Consider the following 22,464-nt stretch of genomic DNA (forward strand, 5'->3'; position numbering starts at 1 on the left):
TTTAAAGCCATGCGGGGGATTTTTTTATGCTTTTTAAGGGTGAATCGACAGCTAGCATGGCGGCCTTTCACGCAAAAATAAATTTTATACGCCAGGCTGACGTCTTGCTTTGTTTTATTCTCAAGCCTAGTTCAAACTTTCCCAATCATGTCTGAAAAGTGATGACTGCGCTGTACCGTGGACAGCCTGTCCGCCCGGCTGCCCCCATCGCCTCCTCTGCTATTCTCACTGCTCTGCCTTGCCCTTTTCCTGCCTCATTCCCCCTCTCTGGTCTGAAAGTGAGCCAGCATGGAGAATGACCTTCAACCACACCCACGGGGATCTGACAACAAAAAAGCCAGGGCACAGTAACAGGACAGACAAGAGGCAGAAGAAAAATGGATCCAAAATTAAAACACATCTATACGGAAAAGGGAAGAAAATGGAACTTGCCGGCAGAGCATAGACACGAATCTGACAAGAAAGATGAGTCTCTGTACTCCTCCTCACCATTCTGATGAAACTTCTCACTCCAGAATTTAACACTGAGAGCTACAGAATTGAGGGAAATGTGTTCTCAAGGCTTGATACACGTTGACATGCCCTGCATGAGGAAGTAGAAATATTTTAAAGTGCACTTAAGCTTGACAGGATAGCAGAAATTAAATTCTTGAGCTGGCCTCCTTTTAAACTGCCTCCCTTTTTGACCAGATCTGGCCTGAGAAATTGCCAGATCTCCAGTTTATGTCTGCAGTAACTCAGCTGTAATGAGCTAATCTACAAGAAGGGAATGATTTTTCTTGTGTGACTAAGACAGTAAGTAGACAGACGGAGGACTAATTAAAGTTGTAACATCTGCCTTCTGAGCTCCAAATGTGTCTACAGGCTACAGACATTGCTCGCTCCACTTCCCCGGCTCTTCCTTCCAACAGAAGAAGGGTAAATAAGGTATCAGCATGCCCCCAAACAATGCAACTAATCCTCCGCGAGTGGCCTCGTCGTCATCATGATTACTATTCCCGACGAGTGTAGTGTAACTGCGTATTTTGAAATCTCGGTGGCATGTTGCAGCTCGACGACCCCGCGCTGCCGGCGGGAGCAGAGGAGGAGGGACGCTGGATGTGGGAGGTCTGCGCCGGAGCACGTAACATGCTTACAAATGAACGGCACAACCAAACTCGGACGACGTGAGTGAGTTTCCCGTCGCCCTGCTCTCCGTGCGGCGCAGCTCGGGCTCCTCTCCTCCGAGCCATCTCTCCCGGCTGGATCGAGCTGCCGCCTCCACTTTAACGATTCCGCGTCGCCGCCGCTCCACTTCTGACCGACTTGCCGCGCCGCGCCGCCGGAGCCGAAGCCCCATCCTCGCTAAACCTCAGCGCACCCCCCCCCCCCCCCGCACGGCTATCTGCCCCCGGCTGCTGTGTCCAAAGATAAACCTGACAGCAGCAGAAGCACACACTGCGGGAGGTGACAGACCCAGATTCTGAGCCACAACGAGCCTCTGCAATAAACCGCGCAGCCAAAGCAGATTACAGCTCCGCACAAAGAGGGGATGCACTGACAAATCCCCCCCTCTCAACACCCACAAAGTAGGGTCCGCTCGGAGGGGCTGTGGCGATGACTTCCTCCTGTTTGAGCCTCGACATGAGCCTTCTCTCAGAGCGAAATCCCGGACTCTGACTCCATCACCGCGCCCGGATCATCAGCCACAAAAGAGACTTTATCGGACGCGGACGGCGCTTCTCTCGAGGTGGGAAACGTTTCTTTTTGTTCATCAAGCCGGAAGGATTGAGCCCAAGTGCAAGACGAATGGTTTGGGTAATTAAAGATTCACTTTTACTACAAGAAATGCTGTGAACCTGCAGTTATGAAACAGGTGGCGCAGGCAAGTTTTCCTCCGCGTTGTAAAGGTGTTGCTCAAAATACTGTGGCAGCAAATGGTTGTTCGGAATATTCAAAGATGATCAGGGAAAGGTCGTGGCTGCAGCAGCACTTCTAACCTATGGATGTTACCTGACAGATCAACAGATGATTGAGGGAGGGTTTGGACAGGGGATTAATTCATCATTATCTGCGCACAGCGTTCAGGCTCTTTGTTGATTAATTACTCCACACATGGAGACACAGATGTTGCCCTGAAGCTTCTGCTGCTGCAGTGGCCCCCAGGAGAACTTCTGACAATCCCAGCCTTTGATGTAATAGCTCCATGTGGTGTGCTTGTGTCGATAAAATGCGGTTTTAAAATGGATTTGCTCTATTTGCTTCCGTCAGATTTGCTTTAAAGAATTATTATTTTGCACAAGAAGGATTGACTTCACAGATAAATTGGAGAAATGTGAAGGAAAGTGCACTGCCAGTGGATTCAATATTGGAAAAAAAAAGAGGAATCCCATTTTTCATTCGTGTTAATATGTTATTATATATCGCTTACAGTGAAATGGGTTAGTTCACCTTGTCAACCCGAGCGACACTTTGCAGACAGGGAATGATGAATTCAGTCAATATTGATAAGCTGAATGGACACAGGAGTGTCGGCTCAGGCCTTCATGCTGGACAAAATAAATTGGAGGTGTTGACAGAATATCTGAACCCAAACACGGGCTGCCAGGGCGATTTCTAGGGTGAAGCTTCAGGCGCAGGTGTAAGGAGACATGAACTCGGGGTAAAACAGCAGCTGTAAACGTCTCCCTGCAGGGAGCTTCTTTTTTATTCCTCCCCCCCTTTTCAAAATCTATTGGACCAAAATTTAATTTAAAAATCAAGCCTTGCGGCAAAAAATTAATTTTCAGGAAAAAAGAAAACTCAAGCAAGGAGGAAAGGCTCCTGAGATCAGATATCATGAATACCAGCATGAGGCGGGCCCACCTTCCCACCGAGCCTCTGAGCTAATTCATCAGCCGAGATCATTCCTACCGTCTCCTCCTTGAATTATCCTAGTTGGAACATGGCTGTGCTAGTTCAGTAGTTCCTGAGAGGAATGCATCTGGACTCCTGAAACACGTGCCTCCAAGAGGGTGGAAGTCTCCCTGCATCAGCATCTTCCTCTTCTTTACCCTCGCCTTTCATTTCCCTGAACTTATTTTTGAAGTATTACAACTAGACTATAACACTTTATTGGGCACGGAGACCGCCAAGAGGCTCTTTAATCTTCCACTTGCAGTCATATGCTCATTCCGCCTTTTCGCATATATCTCAAACTCCCTTTTTGCCCGGTGGAGTTTCTTGTCCCTCTTCAATGATTCAAAGAGCGCAGAGGAAATGGCAGAGCTACTGTTACTCTCACGGCGAGGGAAGCAATGATGAGTCTTTCATCACCAAGATATCGATACCTACACTGGCAGCCTTTTCTCTGAGGCCGTAATCATCCCGACAATCTCCCGCTCGATCACGATCCACTGTAGCCATTACGCCACGTGCGAGCTGCTAATGATTTTATATTATAATGGCATTGATCTGGTTGAGGGGTTGGCACCCAATGAGCAGCGCTGCGAAGGCGGCAGACAGTCGGCCATCAACAGACGCTGGTTTCATTACGCTGTAAAGTGAACCGTCATTCCTCATGTGATGTCAATACAGCAGTTTACACTGTCAGTGGCTGAGATGAGAGATGTAAAACAACCGTAATCGCCCTTCCTTTTCAGCTGAATTAACATGGCCAGCGTGCTCTTGCCCAGCTGAACAAAGCAGGTACACAAAGACTAGTTTATTTACATTCTGAGGCGGGGGGTGGGGGGTGGGGGGGTTAGTCATTACCGAAGAATGTAGCACAAAGCAAGAATAAATATTCCATAATGGAGGCATGAAAAGAATTTGATAGGGCACCTGCCTGCATGTGAGTCCAATTAATTCCAAATAAGGAGAAAGACACAGCAGAAACACCATAAGAACAAATGTAACAGTGAGAACTGAGGAAATCACCAAGAAGCTGAATGTTTCGACTTTCATGGAAAATGAAGACTTTAGTTCAAAGAGCAGGAGAGAGGGAGGGGAAGAAAAATTAACAAGCTTCCTGACAACAGCAGCCAGGGTAGATGTAGCTGTGGTTAAAGATCAAGGGCGTTTATTGCCTACCATGCAGCCGCTGCATTAAACCATAGCAACAAGTATAAAAATATTTTACATTTGATTTGAATTCATTCAGGAGGTGAGGGAGTTGTCCTGCAGTCTTCTCAGCTTTACAGCCTGTGAATCAGCAGACAATGTGTATTTATACCTGTGTGTGTCCCACAGGCATGGTGCCCACGCCCCAGGTGTGCGTATCAACCCTGGTCACGGTGAGCACAATGGCAGTGGTGGACCTCTACCTACTGGAGCAAAGCATGCTGGGTGTTCAGGGACCCAGCGTGTGGCAGTACACGTCGGTGTTGCTGGGCGACGTGGGCTTCCTCCTGGCCCTGCGCTTCGTCTCTGCCGGCGTGGTGTCGGAGGCTCGGTCGCCACGTCGAGGCTTCGCCAACGCCCTCTGGTTCCTCTTCCTTTCCCTGCTCCAGCTCAAACTCTTCTTCGTCTGCCATAACTACAGGGAGGAGCGCCGGCCGCCGGACCCTCTGGCCAGGAAGACCCTGACGCTGTTGCTGTCCATCTGCTTGCCTTCCCTGTTTCTTATCCTAACTGGAGCCGACCACATGACCCCACAGCGCCGAAAGCAGGAAGTCCGAGGTCGGCTACTGTGGGTGGTTGTGGACCTGCTGGATGTGCTGGACCTGCAAGCAGGGCTTTGGGAAGCCCAGGTCGGGGCTGCAGCAGGCGCCGGAGCTGCCACCGAGCAGAGGCTGCCAATCTGGGCCGAAGGCCTGGTTTTCTTTTACTGCTATGCACTCCTGCTGCTGTTGCCGTGTGTGGCCCTCACAGAGCTGGGGGCTACTGGCCTTCCTGGCCAGAGGGGGCCCCGTAGGGAGGGTCTGTACCCGTGGCTCAGCTTGGTTACTATCAATATCTTCACTCTTGCCCTGAGGGGCACGGGCATGCTGTGGTACAAGGACTCTCGCGTGTCCACGGTGTTCCTGGGGAAGAACCTGCTGGCTCTGGCTGTGAAGCTGAGCTCAGCCTGGGAGCGACACAAACAGGAGCACGCTGCTGCAGAACCTGGGACTGCAGCTGCCGCAGAAACGGGGGACTCAAACCTGCCAAGCCAAAGCTCGGGGCAGGAGGAGGGCCAGGCCCAGGGGAAAGCACCTCCCTCTAATTATCACACAATGTCTTGTTCCCAAAGCCATACTCTTTCTCACATCAGCCTGGAGCCAAAGGAGACCTCCTTAGGGCCATCCTTCATCTCCCATGAACTCTAGAGAGTCGCTCTCAAACATGCTTGCATGATTACAAAAAGGATATTTTTGACTTGCAACACCGGGGTTGTGATACAATGGTGACGTACACTTGGCAAGCTTGGCTTTCTGCACACGTCATCCAAGAAGCAGTTCATTACTGTGATTTGTGGAAGTGATTTTTTGTTATTGAACACTGTGAACACATCTGTCAAACTGCACGGAATACCGGAGAACAACACACCAAGGTCTAGGAGTCTCAAATCTAAGCACAACTGCCCCACAATAGCATCAAATTCAAGTACCTATTGTGAATTTGTCTGAATTCAGACAGCTTTAGGTTGTGAGTGGAGTTTTTCCTCTCGGTTATTTCAATAAAATGTGTCATTCACCATCCGGTTACGAGGACGAATCCTCTCTTTGGGTTCAATTCATCTGCAAGTAGATAAAATCTCAAGACACACAACAGGGGACACTTTACCAGGAACATTCCTTAATAAGTGCTTGTACATATATTTTTCCAGAGGGTCAGAACTTTCATTTTTGGCTTGTCGCTCTCTAAGACAAATGGACGTCGGAGGACTGAGAACGAGAGTGCGCCGAGCCTAAAAACAAAAAGCATCTGAGATCAGTCAGGAAATCAATATCAATGATCATAATTCATGCAGTGGATGTTTTCTCATGGTGCCACATATCTTTTATGTCAGGACCAGCTAAATTTACTGCTCCTGCAAGAGAATCTCTGTGCCACATGACATTCTGCCAGGTTGGGCTGATTCAAGACAAGCGCTGACTGATGTTAATTAGGTGTCTGAGAGTAAATGCTAATGAATGTTTTCCCTCAACACAGATTTACATGAACGTCGTCACCTTGAGACGAGTTTAGAGCGTTAAAACGTTCAAACGTCCTTTGCTCTGGACGTTAAATCTAGCATCGCAGATTTTAGCACTGCAAATGGGCATAACTCAAGATGCCAACTGTTGACAGTTTTTATAGAACATCTTTCAATGGCGGCTCTGTAAGCATTTTACATCATCTTAATCCTGCCGCAACACAAACTACAGCGCAGTTCTATTTTAGTACACTGTTTACAAAGACGGAATACCAATGTAAGTAATCCCTTTACAATTTCTGAACGCATTCAGATCCGTGTTTTGCTGTCTACCGTTTCTGTACTTCGTCTCAAAGTCTCTGTCCTTTTTTGGAAAAAGGAAAAATAAAATAACCGTGTTTGTGCTCGTCCCGTCCTCAAATCCCTTTTTACACTTTAGATGAAAGGCCTTTTTTAATTCCTCTGAATTATGGATGAAGGCTTTTGTACAGAGGTGTGTGTTGTGGTTTGGTCAATGGGTATCAGTGGTTTATGGTTGGGATTAGCATTTGTCAAGGGTGCATGCTCCAGTCAAGTGCCTTGTTCCCCCATCCTGTGGGTCATCACGAGGCTTATATCAACCTCGTGGGACATTTCAATACTGTGACGTTATTCTACAGCTGTTCTGGGCTCCATCTCCACCACAGAGTGAAAAATAAAATGTTTCATTCTCGCCTGTTGTTGACATTTCATTGGCCATTAGGTTAGGAGAGATATTGGCAGGCTGTCGCCCATTCACCCTCTATCAGTCCAACCTATGCAAGACCAAAAAGACTTCCAGCCACAGAACTGCCTCATACATTCAAAATCCCCATTATATTCCAATGCAGGTCCTGTTCCCCAGGTACTGCAAACTGTGTTTATGTATTTTTGCTCATACTGCAACTGGCGGAGGGAATAGAAGCCACCCATGTATTCAAGCAACAAAAAAAGCACAGTCTTCAGAGAGGCACCCTGACAAAAGACCGTCATTTATCACAATTATGCTGGAAGCGCCATCAGCTTAGACACTCTCACGGTGATCCTGGGCTGTGCTGTCATGTCATCTGCCTTAAATGCTGAGAGGAGAGACGTCTTGACATTATAGTGGGAGTGCATGTCGAGCGTTGGGCTAAATGTGTGTGATGTTATTGCAAAAGAATGTTTTGCTCACCCGGTTGCATCTCCTGTGAGCCTGCAATTAGGGCTACTTATCAAAATGCAAGTGCAGATTCCCAACTCTTAATGGCTGATTCACAGACTGTATTAAGACTAATGTACATGCACTCGGGGGAAAAAGAACCTCCCTGATGGGTGGATAGGAGAATGTTTTCTGAGGACAAGCGCAGTGATAACCAATGTCAAGGACAGCTTCCAACGCTAACATGCTGGCTTCCTTTCATCGCCTCCTTCTCCTCTCGACATTTCAACACACACGCACGCACACATTTTGGATACATTCGCTGTTGGGCATATTTCTATTATACTAAAAGCAGCCCCTGCAAATGTCTGCCCCCTTTGCTACACCAGCTAAGCTGTAGATACTATGCTCAGCATATCCCTCCTTTCCCACTGGCTTTCATAATCTGATTCTGAAGAAAAGAACAAGAACCCACTTCTTATTTTTTTCTCCCTTTCACCAGCACTCTCTTTTCTACTGCTTCCCTTCGCCTGTGCTAATTTCATTCCAGCCCGTTATTATTCTCCTGGACCAGAGCTGTCAGATTCCCTTTTTTGTCTCCTGCACCTTCTTTTATTTCTCTCGTTTGTTTAAATTTGCCCCCAGCTGACTGCCAGCCTACCTATCTGCACTTCCCCTGTCAAGGATGGTTAGTCAGAGCAGAGGGGAAAAGTAGTGAGGAGAAGAGGCTGGCTAAGATTAAAGGGCCGAGACCACTGCCTTGAGCAGAGCTGCTGCCGAATGCCATTTATTTACCGTTTGCTTCACCCTGTGTAAGCCTGATGGAGCACAGAAGCCCAGGGAGACGATTCGCCTCGACACCATGACATCCCAAACAGTCCAAAAAAGGCACCTTTAGACAAACATATGGCTTTATTTTGCCTGGCTGAGCGCTTGCTTTACCACCCATCTCACCTCATTACCCCGGACATGACAACAGCTACAGTATGCCCGGGAGCTCACACCCACCTTGTCTGGCAGACGGAGCCACATTCAAGCGACAGATGTCTAAATCATTCATCACAGCGCACCATCAGCAGCTCCGCTTTGGAAGAGAACTTCAAAGAATAGGCAATGAGAAAGACATTACGCAAAGTAATGTGGGACAGTCAGTGACATACCGAAGACAAATGCAGAAGAGAAACTAGTCTGAGAAACCAGGGGGACCGTCTGTAGGACTGAGAAAAGCTGGGTCACATGATGAAGCCATGTATAGACTCTAAATTATGCCTACAAAATAGGATTCATTTAGCAGCATTAAAGAATCTAAGTCCTAAACACGAGTTTCACCTTCCAGGCCACAAAATAAATTGTGCCATCACCTTTAACCTGAGTAAAGCTCTAGATTAAGCATACATAATTACCACTCCGTACAATAATAAAGCCTTTTGATGTCAATTTGTTAACCAGACGAACAAAAGAAATACAAATGAACGAAATGTATTATCATCATCATTGTTGTTGTGATTATTGTCTCACTCTATGAATAATGGAATAACTCAAAACAATAAAAAAAAATCACTGATGACACAAGTTACAATTACAAAGGATTTCTTTCCAAATTGAGCATTATTCCAGCGTTAAAAAAGTCAGTTGGAGCAAATGTGGAGAAGTGAATCAAACTTACATTTTTATAAAAGCTTTTAAATTGATGAAATGAAACCAAATGTATGACTTTACAGAAAAGAGAATAAAGCATATGAAGCATATTTGGCATTTCAAAATAAAAGCAGTGTGTCTATCTTTCATTACAAACTCATGATTACTGCGTGAGCTGAAAACTGCTGGAAGATTTAGCTTTTCTATGAACGGCTGACCTATTATCTGGTGGGATTTGGGGGATTCCAGCCTGACACTTTAACCATCTTCCACAATTCATCAGGATTTGTCTCAGAAACAGAATTGTGATGTCACCCCAGTGTTTCCCACTGGTTTGGGGGCTGGGGGCTGGACTGGCTCCTCCATAACTATTATTAACATTGTCTTGGTGAGACAGCCGTGACAACGGGGGTTTGAGGATCAGCTGACAAACTGTCTGAGGCCCCCAGAACCCAAAAGAACAATTTTGTCTCATCAGTCCACAACATGTTGGGCCACTTCTCTTCAGGCCGCTGAGTGTGTGTGTAGGTAAACAGTAACGTGTGCAGCAAGCGTGTGTTTTGCAGGAGCTTCTCACTGATGGCTCATCTTCACAGGGGTCTTCTGGTTGTTACAGTCCTCAGAGGACACGTTAACCTTCTGTGATTCCTCATTAGCTCTGTCTTTGATGGTTGAGCTTTTATTCCATCCGTTTAAAAAGGGAGTTTTCCATTTTCTTCCACATCGTTCTGGAGGCCATTTTGAAGCCGTTCAGCTCTTTTGAACTGAGCAGCCTGTCATTTTCTGCACTTTTTTATTTGTTTTCCTCTCTCCAATCAACGGCCTCGCTCACTGAAACCCTCACCGCTGTTACTTTAAACAACCAAATATCTGATTTCTATCATTTTCTGAAAAATAAGATTGGATGTTTTTCTTGATATGAAGAGTTCTTAATGCTCTTGCATGGATTTCAAAGGCAGTATCAGGATTTTAAGCTTTATTCCCTTTTTTGAATGCACTGCTACTATTATTTTGGACAAAACTGTACAACTGAAATAATTGGCATAAATAATTTTATCTTTCTGAATGGGTCCCAAAAAAATGTAATCTGCAAATGTCACAGAGAACCAAAACCATTTGTAGAAAAACAGGTAGTGGAGAGAAGGCTGCCAAAAATATTCAAAACCACTATTCTCTGGATATTTACTAAAGCTGGAAAACAACACAACAGGGGATTAAATAAGAACATGACTGAGCTGAAGCACTAATAGCTGAAACTATTCCACGTGTTTACTGTGATTCTGATAGACTGACAATCATGTCATGTTGAGCGGTGTGTGTGTGTGTGTGTGTGTGTGTGTGTGTGTGTGTGTGTGTGTGTGCGCGTGCCACGAAAGAGACGCTGTTGGGAAATGGATGTTTTCTGTTCTGACAGGTTTGTATGTCTCCTGGAATGCCGCGACAAATAAATATACATTGAGAAAACATTTTACTTCCACAGCGTGCTGTATTGAAAAGCTGAATGACAGAGAGGAGGCCTGATTCTCAGCTTGGAGGTCCCAAGTGAAGCCGACAGGAGGGGAAGAAAAGAATGTAATTGACCAAAAACATCATTCTTTAGCTCAATTTTACATGTATAGCGAGAAGGTGGAATGAGTTTATTGATGTTCAGGGTCGCTTTCACACATCAGTTCAAACGATTTGAATCTGTGCAACCCTGTTAATTACCATGTTAAAATATGACCTTTCGAGCAGAGAAAGCTGCCTTCCGGCACGGTCAAACTCTAAAAAACCCCTCAATGTTATCCTTCATCATCATCCACCTGTATTTTTTATCTCCAGTTCTGCTTGTTCTCTCCATTTCCTGGGAAACGTGTGAGAGACCTATCTTCTGCGCGGTGTTGAACAGATGTCGGCGGCTGAAAATGAGGGCGAAGAGAGAGGGAAAAGTGCAGAAAGACAGCGAAATGCTCAGCTGTGTTTGGGCTTGTCAGCGGTGGGGTTTGTTCGTGCCGTGTTATCGTACGGAATTATTACATATCTGCTTTACAGTGATACAAACGAGTGAAGCTTGCTGCTGTTGCTGATAGCAGAGTTCCTTATTAACTATTAACTGTTTCAGGGGATGTAAAATAAGACAAATGTGACATTTTCACATTCTGACATTCCCTTTTTCTCCAACATATTAATCACGTACAGGTTTTTCCACTCCTCACTCATTCATCAAGTCACATTTTTCTGCTCACACGAAGGCGGATGTGCCGCGCGGTTTCACCTCCCGGTGCCAAGTGTTCGGCAGTGTGGAGGGGTAACGAGTGCCGCTCGCTAACTGGATCTCATTTGTGCATCCAGATGAAGCGGGAGTTGTTTTCATTCACCCTTATTAAAGTAAATCCCCCTTTAAACAGCTGGGTGGCAGTTAAAGAGTAAACAGTGCACTTTTATGGCGACGTTTTTATACGAATTTGATGACGAAGGTTAAAAAACAATATGCCGGCGTGATCGGAAACAAGATTAATGAACAGAGCATCAGCACCGAGATAATGCTGCCTCAGTTGTTTTACCAACACCCTAAATAACCTGTTTTCATTGCTCAATGCTGGTGGAATGCCAACTTATTTAATGAGCGTACCAGCCCATACATACATTTTCTAGCTGGAATTACCTTCTTTTACCCTTAATTATAAAGAGCTTTAATAAAGCTTTAACGGTGCATCCCTGACCAATTAAAAAAAAGACACCACAAAGGTTCAGTCCAGACCGACAATGCAGAGAAGAGCAAATTCAACAAAACCAAGAGTTGAGATTCAGCTTTCTCAACTGGCTGGTAAACATAAAGTAATGCATGTATGGAAGCTGGTGTGGGTGGAGGCGTCTATGAGTAAACAGCAGCACACGGAGACAGTGTGGCAGCTACCTGCATGACGGAGCTGTTCGGAATAAGAATAGGAATATGAGCGGGGCTGGGGTGTGGAATGGTGTGACTGAGGAGAAAGATACAGCTAATCATCGTTAATGAGAGCCGTGTTAATGAAATGAAGTCATTAATTATATCGTGCTGATTACTTGGAGTGAACAGATGGAACAAGAAATGAAACTGTCAGTGATTTTACAGTACCTGTCCCAGGATGGGGCCTAGTGGGGGCCCAGGGGCTGCTTGTCCAGACCTCACGATAGCCCGGATTACATTGTTTACGTCTACTTTTTTCACAGCCTTCGCCGCTTTGGAGATCTTCGACATCTCTGGGACTCCTTAAATTTGCCTCCAAGGCGAATGAGAACGCATCCACTGTAAACGCAAGAAAAACAAATTACACGAGCAAACACAAACGCAGCAAGTCTTTACGCGCTGGCCTCATTACATCATCATACACATGAATCGATACTGATCCCCACAGGCGAAACCCAGCGCTGTTCCTTTCTGAAGCGTGTGAATGATTAAAAAGAAATCTTAGCCTTCGATTTGCTCGGTGGGAGACACTTTCCCAAAGGTGTTTCCTGTTTGGATCAGCAGCCCAGTCAGAGAAGCCCAGCAGGTGGAGAATCATGAGTTCTGGCAGGATTTAAAGAAAAACACCACCGACTACACGCCAAAACGCCTCCATCACCTACGCTCCGTTGCAGCTGTGTCACCAGACAAGAGCCAAGGACGGGTGAGAGTAACGATGCAGGGAGAACTGCAGGGGCTACATCCCAGATATGAACTTAGAGGCGGGTCAGCTTTCTCATTCCACCGTAAAGTGCATTTGCCAAATTAGGAGTCAATTAGCAGAGTGTGGAAATGGGCCTGAACGCCTGGTCTCTATCCTGAGAGACACAACACATAAAAGCAGGCCTATAATCCTCCACTGGAATGAAAGAGATAGTGGCAGAGCTGTTAAAAAAGAAAGCAGAAAAGGAGATAAATGACTGACGCCAGGGGACAAATGGGAGGGTTTAGGGTTGAGCCTTGTGATTAAAGAAAACCCTGCATTCAATGAAAATCAGCACTTGTGCGGAGAGACGAAAGCGCTGTAATGATTCATCGTAGGCAACAGAGGGTATCCAATTAGATCAACGGGGGAGACAGTAGGAGATATACGAGGCCTCCTGCTGGTTTTAGAGCAGCAAACGTGGAGGAATCGCCCTCAAGAAAAGTTGTGATTCTACGGGCCGCTGGTTATCCAGCAGCCGCTAAAGCGTAACGTCCACGAGGCAATATTTGTAAGGGCATTAAGCTGATAACCACACTGCAGAAGGAGCCCAAATAGAATCCATTTTGTTGTAATCCCCTCAATAGCCGCCTTTACAATGCATCTTGCATGGGCCGCTTCTTCTTCACAGGTCAATTTCACGCTATTCACCTAATGTGTTCAACCATTCCCCTGTAGAATAATAGTGCCTCAGTTTAGATTAATGCTGAAACCACTGGGAGAAAACATCACCACGCCAGTATGTATTAAATATTGAGGAGAATTCCACTTTTATTAGTATGAAGCTAATAATAGAAAACCTTGGGATTCGTAAAGTCTTGAAATTGAAAAAAAGAAAAAGAAAGAAACCCATCACGCTTTAATGCATCAGAACTCTAAAGGTTGTTAGATTGGAGAAGTAAAATGCCAGTTCTGCTCACTAAACGGATGCTGTTAAGTTAATGAGGAATCTGGCCCAGGCAGGCATCACAAGTATGGAGAATTTACATTAGATTCAAGGAAGTAAACAGCAAAAAAACATGGTTTAGGGCGGTGCAATAAGCCTCAATCAGAGCTCAGTTAATGGTTTGCTGTGAATAATCAAATCAAGGCCGCAGTAATTTGACAGGAACAAACACAATTTCAAGCTATTCCTAAGCCTGAATATTACATTTCTACAGCAATTACTGGCAACGGTGTCACCAATAACAGGGAGTGCAGAGAAGGAGCAATTTGTTTGCTTCGGGTTGCCGTGCAGAAGGGCTTTGTGGAAACGTGCTCAATAAGTGACACACCGCAGAGAAGCCTGTAAATTACCACCTTAAGCAGAGATGAGTTGTAACAGAGGAATAAAACTGCACGACTGTAGAAGCGTGCTCCACTTGCTGTTGCTGTCAATAATGCGGCTCAATTAAATAAAGTGTTCTCCGCTTTAATTTGACATTGAGGCTGGCAATCACATCACGCCAGTTTGATTAATTAAACGCCTGAGGGTAGGCTAATCTAACCTTTACATCTAATACGTTTTCTGGCACGTCCAGGGAGAAATGTGCAGCGTCGTCGTGGTCTCCTGGTGCCTGTCACAGCACGGCACAGGTGGGTTTTTGACAGAGATAAACATGTCAAGAACACAAAGCACACAGGAGAAAAGCAAAGGGAAAACAAATCAGAGACACTGCAGATCTCATTAAGAGACTAAAGCCTAAATCATAAGAATAAATCAATTAAATCTGACTGTACTTTAAAGATGCTGCTGACCTTGACTAGGGAAATGAAGTCAGTTTAATGCGGCGTTTGTTGTCGGGGATGTTATTCGCTTCAGTTTTCATCAAAGAAGCCAGTCAACCAGTTGTTAATCTGTTTTTTTCAGCATTATTCAAAGACATTAACTCAGGTTCTGCTCAGCTCACTGGATGAGAGATGAGAATGCATCTTAAATAAAAACTCTATACCACAACAGTGTACAGTAGCCCTGCTAATCTCTCTTTAACTTATCAGGAACTGGCCGTCAGATTTCCCTGATTATCTAAACCTATAATTCGTACTGTTAGCCGCCGCCGTTGTCTATGCCATGGCATGTTCTTTTTATTACATCAAATACAGATTATTTGCATATTATCGCGCTGCTGTGTCTGTGTTGCTGGAGGCCTTTTTTTTTAAGTAAATGCCAACAACGATAATCTTCTCCAGCGTTGATGAAAAGAAGCTTTTAAATTTGATGGTAAAATAATATGCTAATTTCAAAAGCCCTAAAGGCTGTTCGCAGAAATTGAACATGTTCGACACAAATTTAAAAAAAAATTGATAACGACTGGTTCTGCTGGGAAAGACCAGTAAAACAGAGGTGATTTAAAAAAGATGGGGTAAGAAAATATGATACAGAGAATATAAACAATCAGAATTAGAATAGTGACATTGTTAGGAGGGTCTGTCACAATGAAAAGCTTTGAAAGATCCTTTTTTAGAGGAGAGCTAAAGGATGTCAGTGATCCTGTAAGCCTCAGGATCTCCTCAGAGCCACAAAGGTCTGCTCGCTCTTTTGTCTATAGTGGGATTTTAGTGTCAGTCAGCAGTGCTGCCCCAGGACCCAGGACTGAGCTCTGGCACACCGTTCCAGCATCATTCAAACTAAGCTATAAAGCCATTTAATACTCAAATCTTCAAGTCGATTGTGAAGTGCACGCTGGTGATCAGCCGTGCAGCAGTAACGCGGGGCTGATGTGAAGCAGCTGCATGTGAATGAGCCTTTAAAAACACTCATCCAGGTGGATGTTTACAGCTACTGTACATACTTGGAATAATGATGGATTCTGTCTTTAAAGTTGCCCTTAAAATTGATTTCTGACGCTTAAGTGACAGAGATACCGAGGAATTGGTCAGTGAAGAACACCAGAGCTCAGTGAAGGCGGCTCAGGTGTTCATGGCAGTCCAGGTCACTGGACAACATCTGGATTTGTGTTAATCACACTGTTAAAAATGCAGCAAGTGAGGGAGGCCTCCAAGGCACATATGATGACATGGTCAACATTTCTGTCAATGTGCACACTTCAGTAAGTGGTAGACACAATTATCTCCAAAAGGCTTCACATTTTTTGGATTTTTACAATTTTTAAAGTAACAGAAGAACATAAAATGGGCATGCTGCAAATGTTTGAGCACTCTGCATAGTTAGTACCTAATAGCATCCCCTTTGGCACCGATCACAGCTCATAAATGTTTTCCGTAGCAGCCAAGAGGGTTTCAGTTCTTGTTTGAGGCGTAATCACGGATTTTTCCTGGCAAGTCTTAGAGTTCTGTGAGATTCTTGGACCATCATGAAAGCACTGCTTTTTTGAGGGTTATCCAAAGATTTTCAGACGTTTTTGGGAGACGTCTTCGTATCAACTCAAAGTTTGTTCTTACAAATGGTGATTTAGTTGTTGCCAGAATATGTTGAAAATTGCTGAACCCATTATCCCCTCTATCTGTGAAAGGATCTTCAGTTCAAGTCAACAGAAATTCGGCCCAGAACCAAAATTCTTGCATGTTGCTGCTTGTGGAAGACTCCAAGGGCTACTGAAAGATCCACATTCTGGTGTGGAAATGCTGCTCAGAGATGCCGGCTATACAAGAAGAGTGGAGCACGGTGCTGCCCAAATGTCGTAACATGCTTGACTTTTTTGTATAAATCATTTTTGACCTTGACGTTAAAGGTGAACATATATTTGCTGTTGTTGTTGACCGTGTTTGTTTCATAAAAATAATAAAAAAGGGGGAAAATATGTGACAGGTCAGCATCGACAGTCTGAGAGGAGATTTGTTCAGCAAGAATGCTGCAGCATCTTAAAGCGTGATTACATAGACAACGTTAACAAAAAAAAGCTTCTGGAGAACATTTCTGTGCTCTCGGGGGAAAAAAGGTTGTGTTGTGAGGCTACAATAAAGCTAGGTTGAATCAGATGATACGGTTATCACCAAAAACACTGGAGCTGCTGTCAAAGATCGATGTAATTAAATGAAGCTCCAGATCCCTCAAGAAAACCCCGGGACAGACGGCGGTTCTTCACCGTCAGGCCTCAAGAGCCATAACTCCGGGATGACTTGTTCACTCCTGAAAAATAATCATGTCTGTAACCAGCACAGTTAAAAGAAGGAGAACGAGCAGCAGGGTGCCCTGGTGCTTTGTTTGGACGGCATCACCTTATGAAGTAGTAGCCAAAGATTAGCAGTGATCCATGAGCTGAAAGCAACGACTGCGCAGAACAAATGTACTGTGCTGCGATGGTGAGGGGAGGCACACCGGATGCTCCGGATAGATTTAGAGATAACGCCAGATATAAAGTTACCAAGAGCTGCTCATGAGCCAATGCTGTTCTGAAACATTAGTATTCATGCCAACCGACGCCGGCCTGGAGCTATTGATCGCTGGATGCCAAGTCCTAAAGGCCGGTCAAATGGAACGAAGACCTCAAGAAGAGTCTGAAAGATCCCAGCAGAAAAGGGAACTTACACGGCCTCATTTATCTGAAGCAGTCCAGACCCGATGGGCTCAGCCCTCCCAGTGCCGAGCTGAACGCGTGCCCTTCAGAAGTAAACACTGACCCAGAAGAACATCAGGCCGTTTGATGAAACACCAAATCTCATTATTTCTAAGCAATAAAGCCCAAAGACGGGCCTCATGTCTGAAAAGCAGTCTGCTTATCTTGGAATAAATAATAATTCCTAACACCAGATTTATTTCTTGGCTTTATCTGATGTTCCTGCTGCGCCCAGATGTTAATTTGTGTCAAAAACACTTCAGAAAGTCTTCAGCATATTTCGCAGTCACACAATTTTTTTTATTTATCACAAAAGCCTGCTGGTTTGAATCTGGCTCAAGAGAACACCATCGGCCATTACTTTTGTCTAAACTTTGAAGATAAAGGCCAGCGCTTCAGAAAGCAGCACTGTAAATGTTGGAGCATTGAAAAAAATGTTATTTTTGACAGGCCACATCCAGGCAGCCCTGAGAATGTGCCTCTAAAAAGGTCAAAATCATCTTTCAACATCCTGTACTCCAATTTGTAGCGTCATAATGACTGATGGATATCAGCGGACGGCTAATGCTGCGCAGTATTTGAGCAGCATTGACAGGCAGGCTTGTGCCTGGTGGTCTGGATTAAACCTGCTCTTATAAGGACCACTTATATGACCTTCTGTGAGCCTCTTAATCATCTACAGCTTAGTGGTCAGCAGATGAGACCGGGGCTGTTTAACAGCCTTGAACCCAATGCTCCATAAATGTAAATCAAGCTCATTGGTGGGGAGGAACATATGGAAACACAGTTTGGAGTGGAGACACAGCAGGCAGCACTCCAATCAGAGCTTCCCACTCTAATGTTAAAACTTTAGAGTCAGAATGATGAACGATAACTGCAAATCACACTCCAAAACACAACTGAAGGCATTTCACAACAACTGCTGAGCACATTAAACTGTGGAGCTGATCACTACTGTGGATCAGCGCATGCTTACTTTGGTGCTTCCGGGGAATACAGAGCAAGGCCGGACTCAGGTGAAGCTAAATTATTATAGGAAAAAGTCATTTTTCACAACAGATATTTTATTTAGCACTGCACAGTCATTACAGAGAGCTATTATAATGTACTGACTTTAGAATATTAATTGCCACCAATGTTAAAGATTACTACAGGGCCCACATTAAAAAATAAGTGACTAATTTTAAAAAGAATCATTAACTGCACACTTGACAGTTATCTAGAAATGCGGCTTCAATTAACCATAGACGCAGTGTGAGGAATGGCTTTTTGACCTTATAATTCATTACAGAATGTTCTTTATAATGTAATAACCTTAATCTATAGAACTTTCCCTATGTGCTTCAATAGATTCTCCCTTTAAGACTGAACCGGCTGCTGTGGTGCTTCTGCTGTCGGGCTGTTTTTCACAGTGTCCTGACAGACACATTTGCAGTTGATGGAAATCTAAACGCAGGATTCTAATGCTGAATGTTCATTAACCACCACCTCTGGTGTAATGAGGGTACGTGTCCCCGCCCTGCTGTCAGCCAGCAGCACCGCAGCACCAGGGACAACACCCGTCAGCCGCGGCTGTTGGGAGGCTGTTGGGGAGGCTGTGGGGAGGCTGTTGGGGGCTGCTGGGGAGGCTGTGGGGAGGCTGTTGGGGAGGCTGTTGGGGGAGGCTTGGGGGAGGCTGTGGGGGGCTGTTGGGGAGGCTGTGGGGAGGCTGTTGGGAGGCTGTTGGGAGGCTGTTGGGGAGGCTGTGGGGAGGCTGTTGGGAGGCTGTTGGGGAGGCTGTGGGGGGCTGTTGGGAGGCTGTTGGGGAGGCTGTTGGGGAGGCTGTGGGGGGCTGTTGGGGAGGCTGTTGGGGAGGCTGTTGGGGAGGCTGTGGGGGGCTGTTGGGGAGGCTGTTGGGAGGCTGTGGGGGGCTGTTGGGGACGCTGTTGGGAGGCTGTTGGGAGGCTGTTGGGGAGGCTGTTGGGGAGGCTGTTGGGAGGCTGTTGGGAGGCTGTGGGGAGGTGTGGGGAGGCTGTTGGGAGGCTGTTGGGGAGGCTGTGGGGAGGCTGTTGGGAGGTGTTGGGGAGGCTGTTGGGAGGCTGTGGGGGAGGCTGTGGGGGGCTGTTGGGGAGGATTGTGGGAGGCTGTTGGGGAGGCTGTGGGGGGGCTGTTGGGAGGCTGTTGGGGAGGCTGTTGGAGGCTGTGGGGGAGGCTGGTGGGGGGGGGCTGTTGGGAGGCTGTTGGGAGGCTGTGGGGGAGGCTGTGGGAGGCTGTTGGAGGCTGTGGGGAGGCTGTGGGGAGGCTGTTGGGGAGGCTGTGGGGAGGCTGTGGGGAGGTGTTGGGGAGGCTGTTGGGGAGGCTGTTGGGGAGGCTGTTGGGGAGGCTGTGGGGGAGGCTGTGGGGAGGCTGTTGGGAGGCTGTTGGGGAGGCTGTGGGGAGGCTGTGGGGAGGCTGTTGGGAGGCTGTGGGGGAGGCTGTTGGGGAGGCTGTGGGGAGGCTGTTGGAGGCTGTTGGGAGGCTGTGGGGAGGCTGTGGGGAGGCTGGGGGAGGAGGGGGGGGAGGCGTGTGGGGAGGCTGTGGGGGAGGGGCGGGTGGGGAGGCGGATGTTGGGGAGGATGGGGTGGGAGGATGTTGGGAGGCTGTGGGGGAGGCTGTTGGGGAGAGGGGGTGTTGGGAGGATGTTGGGAGGAGATGGTGGGGAGGCTGTGGGGAGGCGTGGGGAGGATTGTTGGGAGGCTGTTGGGAGGAGGAGGCTGTGGGGAGGTGGGGGGAGGCTGTTGGGAGGATGTGGGAGGAGTGGGAGAGGCTGTGGGGAGGCTGTGGGAGGCTGTTGGGGGAGGCGGGTGGGGAGGCTGTTGGGGGAGGATGGGGGGAGGTTCGGGGGGAGGGGAGGCGTGGGGAGTGGGGAGGAGGGGGAGGCTGTTGGGAGGATGTGGGAGGAGGCTGTGGGGAGGCCGCGTGGGGGAGGCTGTTGGGGAGGAGGTGTGGGGAGGATGGGGGGAGGCTGAGGGGTGGGGAGGAGCGGGGGAGGCTGTGGGGGAGGGGCTGTGGGGAGGCGTGTTGGGGAGGCGGGATACGGCTGGGGGGATGTGGCTGTGGGGAGGAGTGTGGGGAGGGATGTGTTGGGACGAGGATTGGGGAGGCTGTTGGGGAGGCTGTTGGGGAGGAGGGGCGGGGAGGCTGTGGGGAGGAGGTGGGGAGGATTGGGGGAGGAGGCGGAGGTTGATGGAGGATGTGGGGAGCGGGGCGGCGAGGCTGTGGGGAGGCGGTTGGGGAGGTTGGGGGGAGGACTGTTGGGAGAGGTTGGGGAGGCTGGTGTGTGAGGATGTGGGAGGCTGTGGGGAGGAGGCTGTGTTGGGAGGCTGTGGGGAGGCTGTGGGGGAGGCTGTTGGGAGGATGTTGGGAGGCTGTGTGGGGAGGCTGTTGGGGAGGTGTGGGAGGAGGCTGTGGGGAGGCTGTGGGGGGGCTGTTGGGGAGGCTGTTGGGGAGGCAGGGTGGGGGAGGCTGTGGGGAGGCTGTGGGGAGAAATGCTGGCAATTGCAGCAGAACATACAGCGTTCCAGTAAAGTGTGGGTTGAAGCCGGGCTCATGTGCTTGAAGAGTGATTACTCTGTGTCTTAGTAAGAGCATTATCTCTGCTTGCCTGCATTCAATCGCAGTGAGACCACTTCGCCTTATTGGTGTCCCAGCACAACACTTCCTCTAACCATCGTGTCAGAACGCCACAGAACAAGATGTAAAGCAAACGACAGGGGAAAAAATATTGAAATAAATGTAAAGAGTTTACTCTCACACACTGGCTGATGCCTTTTTGCAGACATATAGCATGTTTTATCTTTTAGCTAGACCACAGATGAGCACGTCTAGAAATAGGCCAGAGTGACATTTAAGGCTCGACAGTATCTTTCATCTCACAAGGAAAGAAAAGAACTTTTCACACTGGCACAATATCGCGGCTTGGTGTGTCAGAAGGCTGACGGCCAAACGTTCAATCCTGCACTCATCTGTAGAACGAGGTCTTAGGCTGCAGAAAGTCTTTATTGTTAGAAATGAATGCTGTTTTGTAGATATGTTTTTGGAAAAAGAGAGAAATGTGAGTGGAAGCAAATATTAAACGTGATAAGGCAGAAACTATTTCACTAAACCACTTTTTCCAATTACAGAAACAAAAAACTTATAACAAATGATCCTTTAAACCCTATTCTTTCATTAATCAATATAATTGCATATATTCAAGATACACTCACTGGTTCAGTTGCTTGTTAACACAAATCAGCCAATCACATGGCTGCAAATCAACACATTTATGCTTGTAGACGTGGTCTAGACAGCTTGCTGAAGTTAAACCAGCATCAGAATGTGTTGGGGAGAAAGTGATCAGGTTTCTTCCCGTGCTGTTGGCATCAGAGGAATGAGACGGAAGCTTCAGTTCACTCGCTGCAAGGGCAGCCACACGTCTGCAGTGTGAGCTACAAGTGTGGCCCTGGTGAGGTTTATTCTTATCCTAGCACACAAACATGTAAGATTACAATAAGCCTAAGTGTAAACGTCATATGATAAAGCGTAAGCGTCACAGGATAAAACAAAGCATGATATATACAAAGGAACATATAAGAAAATGGGGGATGGATGGTCAGGTGGTCTCCTGCTATCGTGAGGTAATATCCTGATTTTCACCCACAACCTTCTCTGTGTTTATAGAAAATGGTCTGAAAAAGAGAAAACGGCAGCTTTGCGGACAGAAATGTCTCACTGAGAGAAGAAAGTGAGGCTACAATTCACAAAATTGGACAACAGAAGACTGGAAAACGTTGCCTGGTGTGACGAGTCTCAATTTCCGCTGCAACATTAAGATGGTCCTGTTAGATGTGGTGTAAAAAGCATGAAAGATGTGCAGCTTTGTCCTAATGGTTCAGGCTGCTGGTGATGGAGGTTCAAGTATGCCATTATGGCAGTTCTGAAGGCGCAAGGAGGTCCAACCTTTTACTAGCAAAGTGGACCAAATAAAGTGGCCGGTGAGTGTCTGTCATAGCCTGTTTGACCTAAACGAAGTTAAAAATTCAACAAATTAGCCCGAGATCATAATCAGACAACTACAATGACGACATCTAAAACAACAGACTTAGCAAAAGGCAAAAGACAGAACTGAGATGTGATTTTTCTCCAAGGAGACGGGGTTGTGACCTTAAAAAGATTCATTTTCCAGAGCTGGAGCTCAGAAACTGCAGCCACAATGTTACAGTAAATCTCTTTGAACCTCGCCGCCATGTGCCCCTCGAGTCTGAGCTGCTGTTGATGGGACTTTCATTCAGGCTTGTGAGGATCTATTATTAATATATCAGTGTGGGTGTCAGGTACTGCAGAATAAAATATACAATCAGCCTTAGTTTAAACAAAATTGTATATTTTGTGGCCCAGGTTGGACAGATATTAAATGACTCAGCT

The 22,464-nt window shown here is 46.7% G+C and overlaps 2 protein-coding genes across 2 annotated transcripts in view; one reads left to right on the forward strand and one right to left on the reverse strand.

Annotated features, from left to right (window-relative positions):
• Nucleotides 1–22,464, reverse strand: part of mrpl11 (mitochondrial ribosomal protein L11) — a 32,631-nt gene that overhangs the window by 8,214 nt on the left and 1,953 nt on the right. Inside the window, exon 2 of the mRNA XM_057042315.1 lies at nt 11,971–12,141. Coding sequence (XP_056898295.1) covers nt 11,971–12,093 — 123 coding nt within the window. The 5' untranslated portion in view covers nt 12,094–12,141. The remainder of the gene's footprint in view (nt 1–11,970; nt 12,142–22,464) is intronic.
• Nucleotides 1,067–6,482, forward strand: tmem265 (transmembrane protein 265). Its single transcript, XM_057042310.1, has 2 exons — nt 1,067–1,797; nt 4,210–6,482. The coding sequence occupies exon 2, from the start codon at nt 4,212–4,214 to the stop codon at nt 5,265–5,267; it is 1,056 nt and encodes a 351-aa protein (XP_056898290.1). The 5' UTR covers nt 1,067–1,797; nt 4,210–4,211; the 3' UTR covers nt 5,268–6,482.

This window comes from Takifugu flavidus, chromosome 9, assembly GCF_003711565.1.
Source record: "Takifugu flavidus isolate HTHZ2018 chromosome 9, ASM371156v2, whole genome shotgun sequence".
NCBI lineage: Eukaryota > Metazoa > Chordata > Actinopteri > Tetraodontiformes > Tetraodontidae > Takifugu > Takifugu flavidus.